Below are 15,892 nucleotides of genomic sequence, written 5' to 3'. Positions count from 1 at the left end.
CACTGAGCATTCTTTCTTTCTTTCTCTCACATGCTTGGCTCACTGGTTCTTGCTCACATGCTGAGGTTCTAACCAGTTGCCATATGTGAGGCCAGGAAGGAATTTTTTCTCAGATAAGATTGGCACTGATCTTGAGAGGGTTTTTTTGCCTTCTTCTGCAGCACATGGGTGCAGGTCACTTGCCAGGATAGCTGGGTATATCTCACTCAATCATTTCCCTGCCAGTGCAGGAAACTTTGGCACTAGTGCACCTCAGTACCTCCTGTTCTCTTCTTATGACACATAATAGTTTAGTCTCCTGTGGGCTGTAATACTTTGGTCTGATTTAAGTTGCGGGGTTTAGTGTGTGGGTGTTGAGTGGTATTGGTGGCCTGTGATATAAAGGAGGTTAGATTGGTGGTCCCTTCTGGCCTGACACGCTATGACTTTAAAGTCATTATAATCTATTGGATTCATTACCTCCCAGGTCAGGATTGTGAATGGCTGGCATCAGTGAGGACAGACACAAAAAGTAGATTTTTGACCAAATGGTCACAACTTTATTGTAACAACAAACACCTGAAGACTTCCTCACTTGGCATCAGAGAAGATGCGGGGAGGCAACAACCAGCTAAACTCATCATCATGTTTATAGGAACAGCAAGAATATCTAGAGTTAATGCTAACAGAGGATTGGAAGCAAATCTTCTGATACCCAAATCTTGAGCAGCTTAACTGTTCAAAGTCTAAACAGTCTAGGTAAACCCAGAGCCCCTTGCAAGCTTCTATACAAGTTACCCCTGAGCTTCATAGCTTGATCTCAGGTATTTCTTTAGATCCAACTCCAGTTCAGGGTGAGAGTTGATTCCTAATTCACAAGTAATTCATTAACTCACTTTCACAGCCACTCTGGAGACCCAAGCCACCCCCACGTTCTGCAGCCAAAGCACACCTCCACAATGCTACTAGCCTTGAGTTTAGCTGCTGTATTCCATCAACAAATCTGGCAACCTCCTCTCAATCCATGATAGTATGCTTATATTGAAAATTAGAGCTGGAAGGGAAAAAATTGGGTGGGGGAGGGAATAGTACCTACTATATCTGAGAGGTGTACATCATTGGGATACATAGTCCAGAGCAGACATCAGTATTGTCTTTGTCTGATCCTCCCCTGCAACATGTATGGAGGTGCTCATTGTCCACATAATGTCCTTCTGTGCCCAACCCACCACCATTGCAAGTGCTTCTCCAAATTCATCCCTCAGGCAGTTTAGCACTTCCAGTTCGGGTGTGATTCCCAGTTCAAGGAGACAAACCTGCAGCAGCTCTAATCAAGCTAACATGCTCAATATACAGTGGCAGTTGGATGGGTTACCCACCCTGAGTATGTATCTAGGGTCCCGCATGAGTATATACTCAAGGCTGCTAGCCTGTCTCACGCTACATTCTATTTTTAGCATGAAAACTTGATGAGAGCTAGCACCGGTATCTCTCCCTGTGCTGGGACTCCTGCCCCCTAGCTTGAAATATAGACATACCGCTAGATCATGCTAACATGGCTGCCAGGAATAGCCAATAAATGTCAACCAAATCTCCTTTTGGCCACATGAGCAATTCAGGCCTCTTTTTTCATGACCAAATGGCAGGCACCCGGATGGGTGATAACATGCAGGCGTGGAGCTTGGGTTCTTTTGCTGAAGCTGCTCCTTGTTCTTCTTCATCATCATCATATTGATATTAATATTGACATTAATATTGATATTTATTTCTGTTATGTTAGTGCCTAGGAGCCTCAGTCATGGACCAGGGCATTATTGTGCTAGGAACTATACAAAAACAGAACAGAAAGAGCCCATGAGCCCCAAAAGGTTTATAGTCATAAATCAAGAGCATTAACTTATACCCAACAGCTGAACCATAACAGTCATACCTGGTTTTAAGAGCCCCCCAACTGCAATCATTGCCAGTGTAACGAGTCACTGTCTACTTTTGAGCTGATGCAAAATGTTGTGTCTCAGAATCCACGTCAAGAGAGAGGGGCTCATCAGTCCTGTCCCATTGTGACTACATAACAAACCATAAGTGTTTAGATATGAACAAGTGCTTTTTCTTCACTTCAGCAGGAGAGTGGAGGGCCATGACTCTGACTGTCATGACTTTTGTTAGTTTGTCAGACATTTAAAACTATATATTTAATATAACTTTTTGTTTTTAATTCTGTACATGACATTCAGTTAATTTTCCATTGTTCAACCACCTTCAGCATAGTCAAAGTCTACCAAATAATAAAATAGAAAAATATCACACACAAAAACTTTAGCAGGGTGGGAAGTAGGTAAGTCAAACATCTGCACTGTGGTATCTCTGGGGAAAAATAGCAATATATTTTAGCAATTGGTTGTTTGAGTAAACATTTACAAAGGCCTAAAATGTGATGTCCTTTGACTGATGAGTTAGAACCTTGCAGATCTATTTATATGCAAAAAATGTACAATGCCTCATTACAGTTTCAGATGGAAGAGACAGCCATCTGGTCCAATGTGCTTTCCTCCCTTCTCCTTCATAAAAATTGAAAATAACTACAAAGCTATTTATATTTGCAAATAAAACAATAAAACAAAAACAAAACCCCACAACTCTTTAGTTACATAGTATGTGCTATTACATTATAGGTGGCACAGCCATAGGAAGCTAGGGACTCTTAACTCCTTAAAAGTTCAGTTCCCTACTAGAAATTTCTTTTTCTTCAGGGAAAATTCTATTGAATTATTCTGAGTTCCAGGGGCGGGAAATCACTCCCTGCTGTTAATTCAGGAAACTCAGGTAGACTGTTGTAAATTTAAGCCAGTGGAATGACTGCACACACAAAACATTTGTCTAAATTACCAAGGTCTCTTCCTTGAGAAAACTCCTCCAGTGTGGGGTCTAGCCTGGGCCCCTGGATTTGGACTGTACAATGTCTCAAAAACAGCCATTCCTATAGCCCTTCCTTTGAGTGCCATACAAAAGAGGAGGAAGAAGCAGAGATGGGGTTAACTCCATGTTTACCAGGGAGTAGGCCCTGAAGCCTGTCACAGTATGTATGCATGGCTGTTTGTGCCTGTGTTATGTATAGTCTAATTTCCAGTTTAGCGGAGAGAGTCTGAATGGTTAGGAATACAAGACTAGCCAAGGAACAAAAACTATACGAACACTTCAATGTTTTACAAAAAGTGCTCTAAGTTGGGCTTTCTAAATTCTTCAGAACACATGGGGACTTTTCCTACTGCCACTGAAGTTAATGACTAAACTTTCATTGACATAAACAGGGCAGGATTGAGCCCAGTTCCCACATAAAAAGCCACATTTTCTCAGTAAAAAATATCCCTTGGGGCTTGGTCATCTGACAAGTAATTTTAACTTTAATCTGCAAAGTTAAACACTTTCCTCGCTCTCAGGCCTAACATGCAAAACGACTGGGGAAATGATTGTATTGTAAATTATATCAACTACTTTTTTTTTTTATTCCCACAGGCCCAACAGCTCACAGACCTGGAGCAAAAGTTAGCAATTGCAAAAGACAAGCTGGAAAAAGCCGCCCTTGACAAAGTAAGAATTTATCTGGGTGCTATAAACGTGTTTAGCTCTATTCGCTATGGACACTTCAGTGTAACTTGACAAAGAAATACAAATTAAGGCATCAGTTCTGCAAAGACTTACACATGCACTTAATGTACTCTGAACAGTCCCGCTGAAGTGAATGGAACAAATCAGTGCATAAAATTAAACTCAAATGTAGGGTTTTCAAGATTGGGATCAATAAGATTAAAAGTAAACTGAGAAACTTGTATCAAGCCGAATTCTAAGGTTACCTTGCAACAAAGAGATGTTGATACTTGATCAACTTTTGGGCTAGATTTTAGCGTTTAGCCACAGTCCCAAGCATGATGTAGTGCGGATGTATATAACCCCATGGGAATTATTGAGCCAAGTCCATTTCTCACCTCCTGGAAGTGTAGAGGAAATGTACAAACTAAGCTATCCCTTGAGATTGCATGGCATTCTTCCCTCAGGGCACCCAGGTAGCTGTGCAGGCCAGTTATTGGTTGTGAAGTGTTGCACAATGGATTTGTGTCCCTCAGATGCTTTTGGGGTGTGTGGAGGAACAGTCATTGATCTCCTACTGCTTTCCTATTGGATGATTTTTATTTACTTACTCTGGCAAGCCTACACAATCACTGCACTGAGTTACAGATTTTTCCCCACCATAAGGAAACAGGAAAACTATTCTGTTTTTTCCTATTTTTTCTTTCCTTTTAATCTTCTGTCCATTTCTTGTTTCTGTGATTATCCTCTTTCTGATATGAATAGTGCTTTTGCGTCACACCCTTGGGTAGTTTTCATACTGGTGTTTTTTCTCTTGAATAAAACCCAAGTTGTGCTTTCCTGGGTACCAGACAGGTCCGTTTATGGGATTTATCTCTAGATTCTAATTCGGTGGAAGCAAGGTGGGACTGATAATTCAGTTCTATTCTTCTCTGATAGATTACACATCATAGTTATCAGGATATAAAAAAATGGAGAAAAAATCTCAGGACGATTGTTATTGGTTATTTGGCTTAGCAGTGCTAAAGGCATGCTGAATTGCACTAGATATAAGCAGCTAAATTACTTTAGATGCACCTGTAATGTAATGTGGCCCGTTCTTTCTCTCTCTATTTTACATATTACTGTATGTTTGGAACTATCGATATAATGTACTTATCTGGCCCCCATTATCATAGTATCTGAGCACCTCATAATCTTTAGTGTATTTATCCTCACAACACTCCTTTGAGGAAGGGAAGTGCTATTAACCCTATTTTACATGGAGGGAACTGAGGCACAGAGAGGCTAAGTGACTTGCCCGAGTTCACACAAGGAAGCTTTGGGAGAGCAGGGAACTGAACCAAGGTTTCCCAAATCCCAGGCTAGAGCCCTACCCATTGGGAAATCCTTCCTCTCTTTGCTTACAGCACATCAGTTGGACAGTTTCATTAGTTTATAAGAGAGTGGTCTGCATCCTTTCAATAAGACTGTTATACCATAACTCTTTTGGAGTATTGTGCCACTCATTCAGGATACTCAGTATTTCTATCCAAATGGGATATTTAACTTTCTTTCTTTCTTTATTAAAAAAATATCACTCAGGATCCAAGAATTGTGAATGGTAAAATGAGCTGCTGTTCTCTCAATATGTAGGAGGCACTCCCTATAATTATACCGTAACTCCCGGTGTAATTATAGGAAGTGCCTCCTAAATATTTTGAGAACAGCAGCTCATTTTACTGTTCACAATTCTTGGATCCTGAGTGTTTTTTGTTTTCATCTGGACAATGGTAATTTTAAAATTTCCCAATCCAAACCAAATTATGGATATATTATTAACTATGTGACAGCATAATTGCATCTGAGAGAGAGGATCTTTCTGTCACAATAAATACACTTCTGCAGAAATACTGAGTATCCTGAACGAGTGACACAAAACTACATACCCACATATATGTGTGTGTGTTTATAAAACATACAAATGAACGTCTCTTTCTCTCCAGCAATCCTAAAAACAAAGGCTGTTACAACCCTGATGTTTGGTAGATTACACCTTAGTTCCTTTTAATATAAGTGGTCTTTAAAAAATTCTCTAGAATAAGATATCCTGGTAAAGTTGTATGAGAATAGAGGAGAGTTTACTATGACTTTCCCAGTCTGTTTAATGTGCTGTGTACATACTGTAACCCACCCGGCAGTTATGTAAAGGGTGAATTAAATTACTTTAATTTCCTGCTTTAATAAGAAAAAGATTCCTACAGCTGTTGCCAAGTGTTTGATTCAGAGCAGAAAGAAAACAAGCTACACTGTTCAGTATAGCCTATCTTTAAGAGCTGATGACTTCTCATTTTCCCAGGAGTCACAGCTGAAAGCTCTGAAGGAGACTGTACAACTTTGCCTGTCTTCCGTTCTGCACAATCAACCGCCCGCTACGAATACAATCTCTTCAAAACCAACTGAGAAGCTGACATCGCAAGTTACAAATGGCTCAAAATTTCCATTTCAAGTGACAAACACCAAGGTATAATTTCCCCCTATTTATTTTTTTAAAAAACAGTTTTGATCGTTTGTCCTGTAAGACCATCGAAGTGGAACTAACAAGGATTTTAAATTCATTGAAAGATTAGGATGAATTTGAAGATAATTCTAAGCCTATTTCTGATGTCACTAATGTTACTTTTAAAAAGTTGGAAAACAGCTACTTTTCTTGCTGGTGAACAAAATTCTGTCTCTGCTGTTAAATGGAGGAAGGTGGGTTTGTGAATACAATAATTGATTACATTAATTCATATTGGTTTTATAATTAATTGCCAGGCACTGAAAATTGTGTTTGATGATGTACAGGACTAAATGGCAAGAAAATTTGTGCCCACCATGTCTTCCATATATATGATAGACTTAGAAACACAAGATGCAGTGGGAGGCCCAAAGGAAGGGAATCTCTCTTTGTTTTTCTCGGTTTGCTGATTGATTACATTTGAGGGCCATGCAGAAGAGGTGGCTCTTTACGAGTGATCCCAAGGAAAGCACGCTGGGTTTCGGAGAATGTGCGAGGCATATGGGTGCTGCATGGAAGAAAAAATGAGACAATATGATCTAGCGGACTTGAGCTTGGATCTAGAGCTGGGAAAACATGGGTTCGAACCCTGTCTTTGATATTGATTCTCTTCCAGTGCCTGTGTTTTCTGCAGGGTTCAATCTCGTATGTCTACTCTCAGGCAACTTATGAGCACACCTATCAGATCAGGTCAGCAGGAAAGATAAGTGGGGAAATATCTAATTTGAGGGTCTTGTCAGGGTGTAGGTCTGAATTGGCACTTGGCTCCAAGATTTAGGCAGCTGCTTACATGCCCAATAGGCACCTAGCAGACTTTGTTGGTGAAAACTTAGGTGCCTGGGGAATTTAGGTATTTACAGAGTTAGGCAGCAGCTATGTGTATGTATGGGGAGGTGAATATCTAAATTTTAGATTTAGTAGTTAGGCACCTAAATCCCTTTGTGGATCTAGCCCCTAATCTCTGCAGAGTGTAAGGATTTTACTATGATCAATAATAACAGTGAACAACAATTACCTTAATTTATATTTATAGAGTCATATTTTGCCCTCATATTGAATTGTGCAAATCTAGGAAAAACTATTGGTTTCAATAGAGTTATTTGAGATTTACAAAGAAATAACTGAGAATACATAGAGTGTATTCATTCCAAAGGATCATAACATACTTTCCTAAACAATATATAGGAATCACTTCACACACTGTAAAATGCAGCCATCTGTAAAGTGGGATATGGCAGCTGTATATGTGCATAATCAGTTCAGAATTTTAAACAAGGATTTGGTGAATCTTTGTGTCCAATTAAAGCTGCAGAGTAATTTCAGTAGGCTGAATATAATTATCCAATTAGGAATTTGATGAGGACATGGAGTCTCTAATAATTATTCATGCATAAAGTGCTATGGAGTTTTTAATGAGCATGCATGGTCACAACCTTCTCATGCAAAAGAACAGTTCAATATCTTCATTAATGATCTGGAGGATGGCGTGGACTGCACCCTCAGCAAGTTTGCAGATGCCACTAAACTGGGAGGAGTGGTAGATATGCTGGAGGGTAGCGATAGGATACAGAGGACCTAGAAAAATTAGAGGATTGGGCCAAAAGAAATCTGATGAGGTTCAGCAAGGACAAGTGCAGAGTCCTGCACTTAGGATGGAAGAATCCAGTGCACCGCTACAGACTAGGGACTGAATGGGTAGGCAGCAGTTCTGCAGAAAAGCACCTAGGGGTTACAGTGAATGAGAAGCTGGACATGATTTAGCAGTGTGCCCTTGTGGCCAAGAAGGCTAACAGCATTTTGGGCTGTATAAATAGGGGCATTGCCAGCAGATCGAGGGACGTGATCATTCCCCTCTATTCAACATTGGTGAGGCCTCATCTGGAGTACTGTGTCCAGTTTTGGGCCCCACACTGCAAGAAGGATGTGGAAAAATTGGAAAGCGTCCAGCAGAGGGCAACAAAAATTATTAGGGGGCTGGAGCACATAACTTATGAGGAGAGGCTGAGGGAGCTGGGATTGTTTAGCCTGCAGAAGAGAAGAATGAGGGGGGATTTGAGAGCTGCTTTCAACTACCTGAAAGAGGGTTCCAAAGAGGATGGATCTAGACTGTTCTCAGTGTTGGCAGATGACCGAACGAGGAGTAATGGCCTCAAATTGCAGTGGGGGAGGTTTAGGTTGGATGTTAGGAAAAACTTTTTTCACTAGGAGGGTGGTGAAGCACTGGAATGGGTTACCTAAGAAGGTGGTGGAATCTCCTTCCTTAGAGGTTTTTAAGGTCAGGCTTGACAAAGCTCTGGCTGGGATGATTTAGTTGGGGATTGGTCCTGCTTTGAGCAGGGAGTTGGACTAGATGACCTCCTGAGGTCTCTTCCAACCCTGATATTTTATGAACAGCATCTCCGGGAACAAACACTATGCCTTTTTATAACACCATAGGGGATTACTGTTTCAGTGCTACTTTAGAAGAAAGAGAACCTCTTACTCTGCTTCCTGCAATATCCTGAGATTTTCTTGGCGGTCATAAAGACCAAGCCCCACCGTGTTTAGTTTGTGAGAATTTAGGAGAACCCCTTCCTGAAATCCTATGTCTGCAGGATTCTTTCTTTTTATTATACCAGTAAAAGTTTTATATATCTGCTTTGCTTCACCAATTGCTGTTCTGCCATCATGCAAGAACAATAATGCTTAGTAATAAGGTCAAAAGACCACCATTCATCTGGCTAATTTATGTGTAGTGTCATAGACTTCAGACTGATACTGTCCAGCTCTCATTGGCTTTACAGACGTGACTGCAGTGCAGATTTTGAGGGGAGTGGAAATAAAAGCAGTGTAAAATGGAGTGAAGGGTTTTTTTTAAGTTCTGGGTTCTGAAAAAAAACTAATGTATATCTGATTTTCTCTGTATTGTTGCAAATGTTGTATTTGTTGCATATTGCTATTTATAAAACTTCGTTATGTCAGTATTTCCCTGGTAATACTGTCTACAAACATGAACAGGTAGTCTTCTGTACATCTGTCCACAGGAGTATGTTTGAATAAGAAAAGCAATATTGCCTCTTCCTTAGTCATTGTTCACATTTCTCTGCATTTGGCACATGCTGGGAAAATGTCTGGGAAAATAATGGTTCTCAGTCCTGTTGTTCTACCCATTGACAAGCCATTATTATAAATCTGTGCATTATCTATGATTATAAAATCACTGAAATCTGCTACTGTGAAATAGGTTGTCAAAGAATCATAGCCTGGGCCAGAATTATACTCTCTGTACCTGAATTATATTATGGAAGACTTTTCATAATTCCATCCATTGCTATGTATGTAGTCCTTGACTTTGTCTTCCTATTACAAGCTAACTAGCCCAAGATATACATGTGTACGTTTTTCCTTTCCTTCACACTCTCATGCACATTTTCATACTGTAGCCTAATTGTGTGTGTGTGTGTGTGTGTGTGTGTAAATTTTTTAATATAAAGATAGGGACCTTCAGTGGAAAAATGTTCATGAATCCTGTCACTTTTGATAAGTGTCAGCTTAACCTTCAGGGGAAAATGTGACACTTTGCCTGGTAAATACCTTAACTTCAAAGGATTACTTATCCAGCTTTAAAAATTGCTTTTTAAAAATGTCAAATGTATATACCACGTACAAATTCAAATTTATATTGTGTGGTCTGTACCACACAGGGACAATAGTCACTGGAATTGGTGTTAGTTCCTGTTAGAGAGCATGAATGAGTAGATTGTACACTTGTATCCATGGCTGACTGTTACAATATTATAGGGTGGTTTTGGCTCCTCACCTCCTAGTGTTTTGAGAATCAATTTATCACAGGCAAAAAGGTGGGGAAGGAGGAGGATGTGGCAAGAAGATTGCTTTTCTTGCCACTAGCCAACAGGAAGAATTGAATATCTTAATTTTTATCCACAGATTTGGTCTGTGTGGAGGTTGTTGATATGAGAAAATTTATCTCGATAAAAATTACAAGCTGTGGAGTTGGCTAGCTCAGGAGCTTGGAGTATTGGTCAGTAAAGAAATTCTCACATTTAGGTCATGGAAATTATTCAAATCCAGTGATTGAAAACATTACAATATGAATTCCATTTGGTGTCATATGTTAAATGAGTTGGTGATCTTGAATCCAATTTTTAATGGACAAGACAGAGTTCAAATACCAGAAATTACCCTACCAGTAATTCACATCCTTACTGTCAGTCTAAGAGAGGATAAAAATTAAATAGTCATGGATGGACTTTTCTTCCCAATTACTGAACTGGACTCTCAATCAGAGTTGGAGATATGTAGGCAGGACAGCGTGCAGAAGCTTGCACTGCCATTTCTGCCTCTTACTTCTTCCTGGGATAACAAGAGGGCAGGAATATCAATCCAGAATTTCTATTGCCAGGGCTGCTATTGCCATATTTCCTCCAGCTCTAAAATTCACATACTTTTAAAAAAAGCAACAAAAAAAGAGATACAATTGGGAGAAAAAGAAGAAACACTGGTTGATTGAATTTATTTTTCTTCATAAAGGACAACTGGAAGAAAACACATTGTCTCAGCTAAATCAATATATTTTCTGATCAAAGAGGCTTCGACTGTAAATAACACTTCCACTACTAATGTATGTAAGTGGTCAGAGCATCTACCACTACAAATAAACAACCTAAGGAACAGTCCGTGGGTGCAAGAGAGCCTCATCTAGAGATCCTGTCACTAAGCCTGAGCTGTGAGAGTTCTCAAATTCTGAAACAGAGCTCTGCTTTCCTATAGCAATTCTTAGCTGATGTTTGGTCTCTAAGGGGCTATAGTTAGCTGTCATAAGTCATGGTGTCCCCTACAACATCCAAGACAAGCTTAAAGCAAAAAGCAAAGAAAGTCTGTACCTCCAGGGCCAGAGTCATGGAGGAGACATCTGCAAGATGTACCCCAAAATTGATATTTCAAGGAGTAAGATATGTATCAGTTGACTAGCTGATGCTATGGTGTCTTTTCCCAAATGTACTGCCTGGCAAAGAAAGTCCTTCTGCCCTGGTGGATGTCCTGTGATCTGAGGACTTGCAGCAATTTAGGGATTTGAAATCTCTGAGAGTTTCATGCCCAGAGGAGCAAACACTAGCCCTTCCAATGCTACAGGACAACTTGGAGGAAACGCCACACAGGGATATTAAGTACCAAGCCTCAGTTTAGATTTGGCTAGCATGTGGCTCATTTTTCTCTAGTAATATACAGTATTACCAACACGGGTACTATTATCACAAGCATTACAATTTTGTCAGGAATTTTGCTTCAACTGCTGCAGTTTCCCCTTTCGGCCACTAGAGAAGCGCTAGTTTCTGCCTCGGATGGGAAGGCATAGGCTTGGGGGAGCGGAGGCAATGGGCACCTGCCAGGGAACAGGGGGACCCTGAGTAACGATGAGAAAGAGTTGGGGACCACGTGCACAGAGCAGATGGGGCCTGCATTTATTGTGTGCATATCTGTTATGCATTTAAAGTTGAATTTTCTACCTGTAATTGTCACAGGCTCATTGAGTGTGGGCAGGGAGATTAATAAACTAGAAGACTGACCAAAAAACATAGTTTGGCTAAAATCATATCTATTTTTAAGAGTAATCTCTTGATTTTGGAGGTTCTGATTCCTGAAGTTTGAACTCTTGCAGTTGGCAACACCACATCTATTGCATCTCGAAGGCAGCATAAGCAGTTTTTTAGGCTCCAGCTCGTCCTTTTTTTCAAGGAGATTAGGTGGGACCATGTCTGTGTCAGTAAAAACACCAAGGAGAATGTGACTGTTGAGTCATATTTTGTAATAATTTCGAAGATCTTCCCAACACAACAGTTATTTCCAGTATCCTGCTACAGTTATTTAAGCAAATACAGTAATGTATCATTTCAACTATATCCCCTTGTGGAAGGTCAAGAAAAAATCCAAAATCAGAACAAATGATTTTTAAAATTATTTGTGTTTGCTAAAATTGGAACTAAGGCTGCTCACATCATTTATCATAATATCCCAATTTAAATGCAGGTTTTGACCTTTTTTGCACAAGGCAGTCGCACGTTCTTCTATGAAGAACAATAAAACAATACAAATTTAATTATGGGATTATTTTTATCCTAATAAGAGAGAGTAGTGATATAATGAAAACTTTTCTAATGTGTATATTTTTTTTTTCCTCAGGATGACCTCTGTTACCATAACATGTTGGAAAACCTCATTTTTGAAAATTACTTTTCTTAGCAACAGCTTGAAATGTATTGCCTATGACATTATGGCATTGAGCACCAACACATTTCTTGTTTGTAATAATCCCGATACTTAGACTGAATGATGTGTGTCATTCAGCAAGTAGCATTCTTTTGAAATGAAACAGATTTCAACAACAAGGGACATACCATGCTACTTTTAGTTCATTTGCTTTTAACAAAGGGCTTTTGAAATGAATCTGACAGTTCGGTACACAAAATGTGACTTTGTCTTTATCCCAGATGGACACCATGAACCACCCATTTCTTCTCCAGACTGTGTCCATGACTGAATTCTTTCCCAGTTTTTCCTTCTGCCTAGCTGACTGCTTCTTCATTATTGCTGTCTGTGAATCATCCACCCCAACTCTGTTGGTGTTTCCCTTGGCCAAGTCCTCTTTTTTTCTCTGTATTCACCCCCAGGATGACCTCATCCATGCTTTTTTCTCTCTCATCCCACCTGCTGATTGCTGCAGACCTTCTTTTCCCCAAAACTTACATCTCCCTCTGGATCTCCTGTTCCTCCTTCAAACTTAACAAAGCTAAATCTGAATATATAATTTTTCTTCCTCTACAGTTGCCCTGTCCGTCTAGTGTGTCTGACTCTCACCATTTCCCTTTTTAATTTATCTAGCATGTTGAAATTATATAATTATTGTTATTTAAATATTTTTATTATGGTGGCACCTAGAGGCCCCAGTCAGTGATCAGGGCCCCCACTGGTCTAGGAACTGTGCAAATACATAATGAAGACAGTCCCTGCCCAAAGGAACTTACAATCTAATCAACTTTCTTTCACCATATCCAACACCTCTTCCTCACCCACTCCCACCACAGCCAGAATCACTTCTTTGTAATGGCTCCCTACGTCTCTGTGTATCAAATTTGAACTCACCACCTTCACTTTCAAGGTACTGCACAGCTCTGTGCTCCATTTACTTTCACACTTTTGTCCTTTGTCCTGATCTCTCAGTCATGTGTTCACCATTTCTTTTAGTAAATGGTTAAATCCAGAGGTAGTGTCTTCTGATTCTACAAAGCACCAGGCAAACTAATGGCACTATATAAATATTTAATAATCTTTCATTTAAGGACTTCAGGACTGGTCTTTACTCAGGCAAGACTCCCCGGTGTTTCACTGGTAGTTTTGCCTGCATAAAGATTTCAGGATCGGGTGCATAAATACTTTTAACCTGGAGACTAAAAACTCCATCTTCCAGTCCTTTTTTTCTCCACATCATTCACCGTATGTTTCTGCACTAACCCAAGAAAAAATTAAGACCCCAGATACAGGCTGCTTTGGTTTGGCTCCATCGATGATTTCTACCTAAAAGGCCAAGTGTTGCTCTCAGAGGCGCATGTGCAACCTCCTTGCATTACTTGGACTGGTATCTCCAAGTAATTCAAGAACAAAATTTGACCTAAAGTCGCTTGAAAAATCCTCTACTACTCCTGCAGAAGGAGTTCAAGAATTAATGTGATTGTTTCAGGAGAGGATAAGGGGAGGGGTCATTTAGATTTGTAACAGGTTCAGTTTCTGTGCAGTTTTTTCTGTGTTCTGAAGAAAGAATTCCTCTGTAAGTGTTGTGGAAATGGGGACAGAAAAAAAGAGCATCACTGCCATTTAATTTGCTCTAGCAAAGGATGATTGCTAATGTATTTATAAATACTACTATCAAAACTTGGTGTTTTATGTAGAAATCATCATCATCCCCTACTGCACATTAGCCCGGTGTGCTGTGAAAGTTTTGTTTTTGTCTTTCTTGAGAATGATTTGGAAGCTCATTGTGGCTGTTCCCAAGTCTTAAATCATTTCTTTTATCTCTGTTTTCTGATGTCACTTCAATGTAGACAAGCCTCTTCCATTTCCTCAGAACACTTCCTTTACACAAGAGTAGCTCTTTTGCTCCAGTGATGAATTTAAGGAAGATTTTGTGAGTTGACCTTATGTGCTAGAAAATGTTTAATATCAGCATTCGTTAAACCAAAAGGTAAAGCTGTTTAGTTTTATTTCTAGTTTTAAAGAAGTCTTTATTATTAGCACATTAGGTTTATAGATAAATAGTTTTTATAGCCAACGGCAACTAGATGAATTTGGAAAAAAAAAACACCTGACATTATTTAACCAAAATCCTTAAAACACTGTAGTTTTCTTGAATATTTAATGTCATAACCTTTATAACGTCCAGTAATTCAAAAGGCAAGCTGACTCTCTGACCTCCCTTCTTCAGCTTTATTAATAACCCCAGTATTCCGCTTGAATGTCATTCTTTGCCTTAATATACTATTGTGTAAAACTGTAGATAGGCAGAGTTGCTATTCTAAAACCTAGCTGAGAATTGCACAGCTGTATCCAGTATCCTTGTCTTCACTTGACACTCTAGAATGAGAGGTGTGGTCAGTTGAGTGAGGAGGTGACTGGGAGCCAGATATTCCCAGTCTGTTTTCCTGACTGTGATTGACTAACAGCTTTACTCTGGAGAAGTCATTTAACTGGACTGTGTCTATTATGGCAATAATAGATTTATTTCTAACCTGTATCTTATTTCACTATATCTAGGTCCCATCACCATGCATCTAACTAATGTACTTCACAAGGATGCTGGCTGGGGCTGTATTTATTTATTGTTGCAAAGCACTATGAGAACAGCAGATGAAATATACTATACAAGTTTATTGTGTTTAATCTCGAATGGATACAGATCTTTGGGTGCAGTCCTGGCTATGCTCAGCACAAGACTAAGGACATGAAAAGATCACTTGAAGCCATCTTTGGATCCTCAAAAGCAGCTGAGGTCCAAAATAGTCCCCACTGTTACTTAGAGCAACTTCTTGGCTGTTCTAAGTTCTGCTGTCTGCCATAGCCTTCTAGAGCAGTGGTTCTCAAACTAGGGCTGCCGCTTGTTCAGGGAAAGCCCCTGGAAGGCTGGGCCGGTTTGTTTACCTGCCGTATCCGCAGGCTCGGCCGATCGCGGCTCCCACTGGCTGTGGTTCGCTGCTCCAGGCCAATGGGGGCTGCAGGAAAGGCGACCAGCCCATCCCTTGTCTCGCGCCGCTTCCCGCAGCCCCGATTGGCCTGGAGCGGTGAACCACGGCCAGTGGGAGTGACGATCGGCCAAATGTGCGGACGCGGCAGCTAAACAAACTGGCCCGGCCCACCAGGGTTCTTTTCCTGAACAAGTGGTGGCCCTAGTTTGAGAACCACTGCTCTAGAGGCTTTGGCCACACTTTCTTCCATCCCCAATATGCCTCCTGTGTCCGGCATACAACCAGAGAGAAACTGAGGTCACTTTACCTATATTTCACACATTTTTAAAAATGTTATTTTAACAAAGAGCATTACTCATTATCTTTTTATAATGACTAGCCAAATGGCAACTGAAATAATTGATGATCAGACTTTTTTTTAATCACTTTGTCTAAAATATTGGAGTCGTGTTCAATAGGAACGGATAGGAAAACCAATATAAGGTAAAACTTTCTGTTAAATTTTAAAGCCTTACAGTTTGGATACACTGTCTTTTACAAAAAATAAACATACACA

General features: G+C 40.0%; 1 protein-coding gene across 2 annotated transcripts in view; it reads left to right on the top strand.

The window, feature by feature from the left end:
* LUZP2 (leucine zipper protein 2) overlaps positions 1-15,892 on the top strand; it is a 332,664-nt gene that overhangs the window by 248,166 nt on the left and 68,606 nt on the right. For both annotated transcript variants that reach the window (XM_073347817.2, XM_073347815.2), the window contains 2 exons: positions 3,493-3,567; positions 5,903-6,067. In XM_073347817.2, the coding sequence (XP_073203918.1) occupies positions 3,493-3,567; positions 5,903-6,067 (240 nt within the window). The remainder of the gene's footprint in view (positions 1-3,492; positions 3,568-5,902; positions 6,068-15,892) is intronic.

Source organism: Lepidochelys kempii, chromosome 6, assembly GCF_965140285.1.
Source record: "Lepidochelys kempii isolate rLepKem1 chromosome 6, rLepKem1.hap1, whole genome shotgun sequence".
Lineage (NCBI taxonomy): Eukaryota > Metazoa > Chordata > Testudines > Cheloniidae > Lepidochelys > Lepidochelys kempii.
The sequence above is the reverse complement of the archived record's forward strand: the minus strand, read 5'-3'. Positions and strand labels throughout refer to the sequence as shown.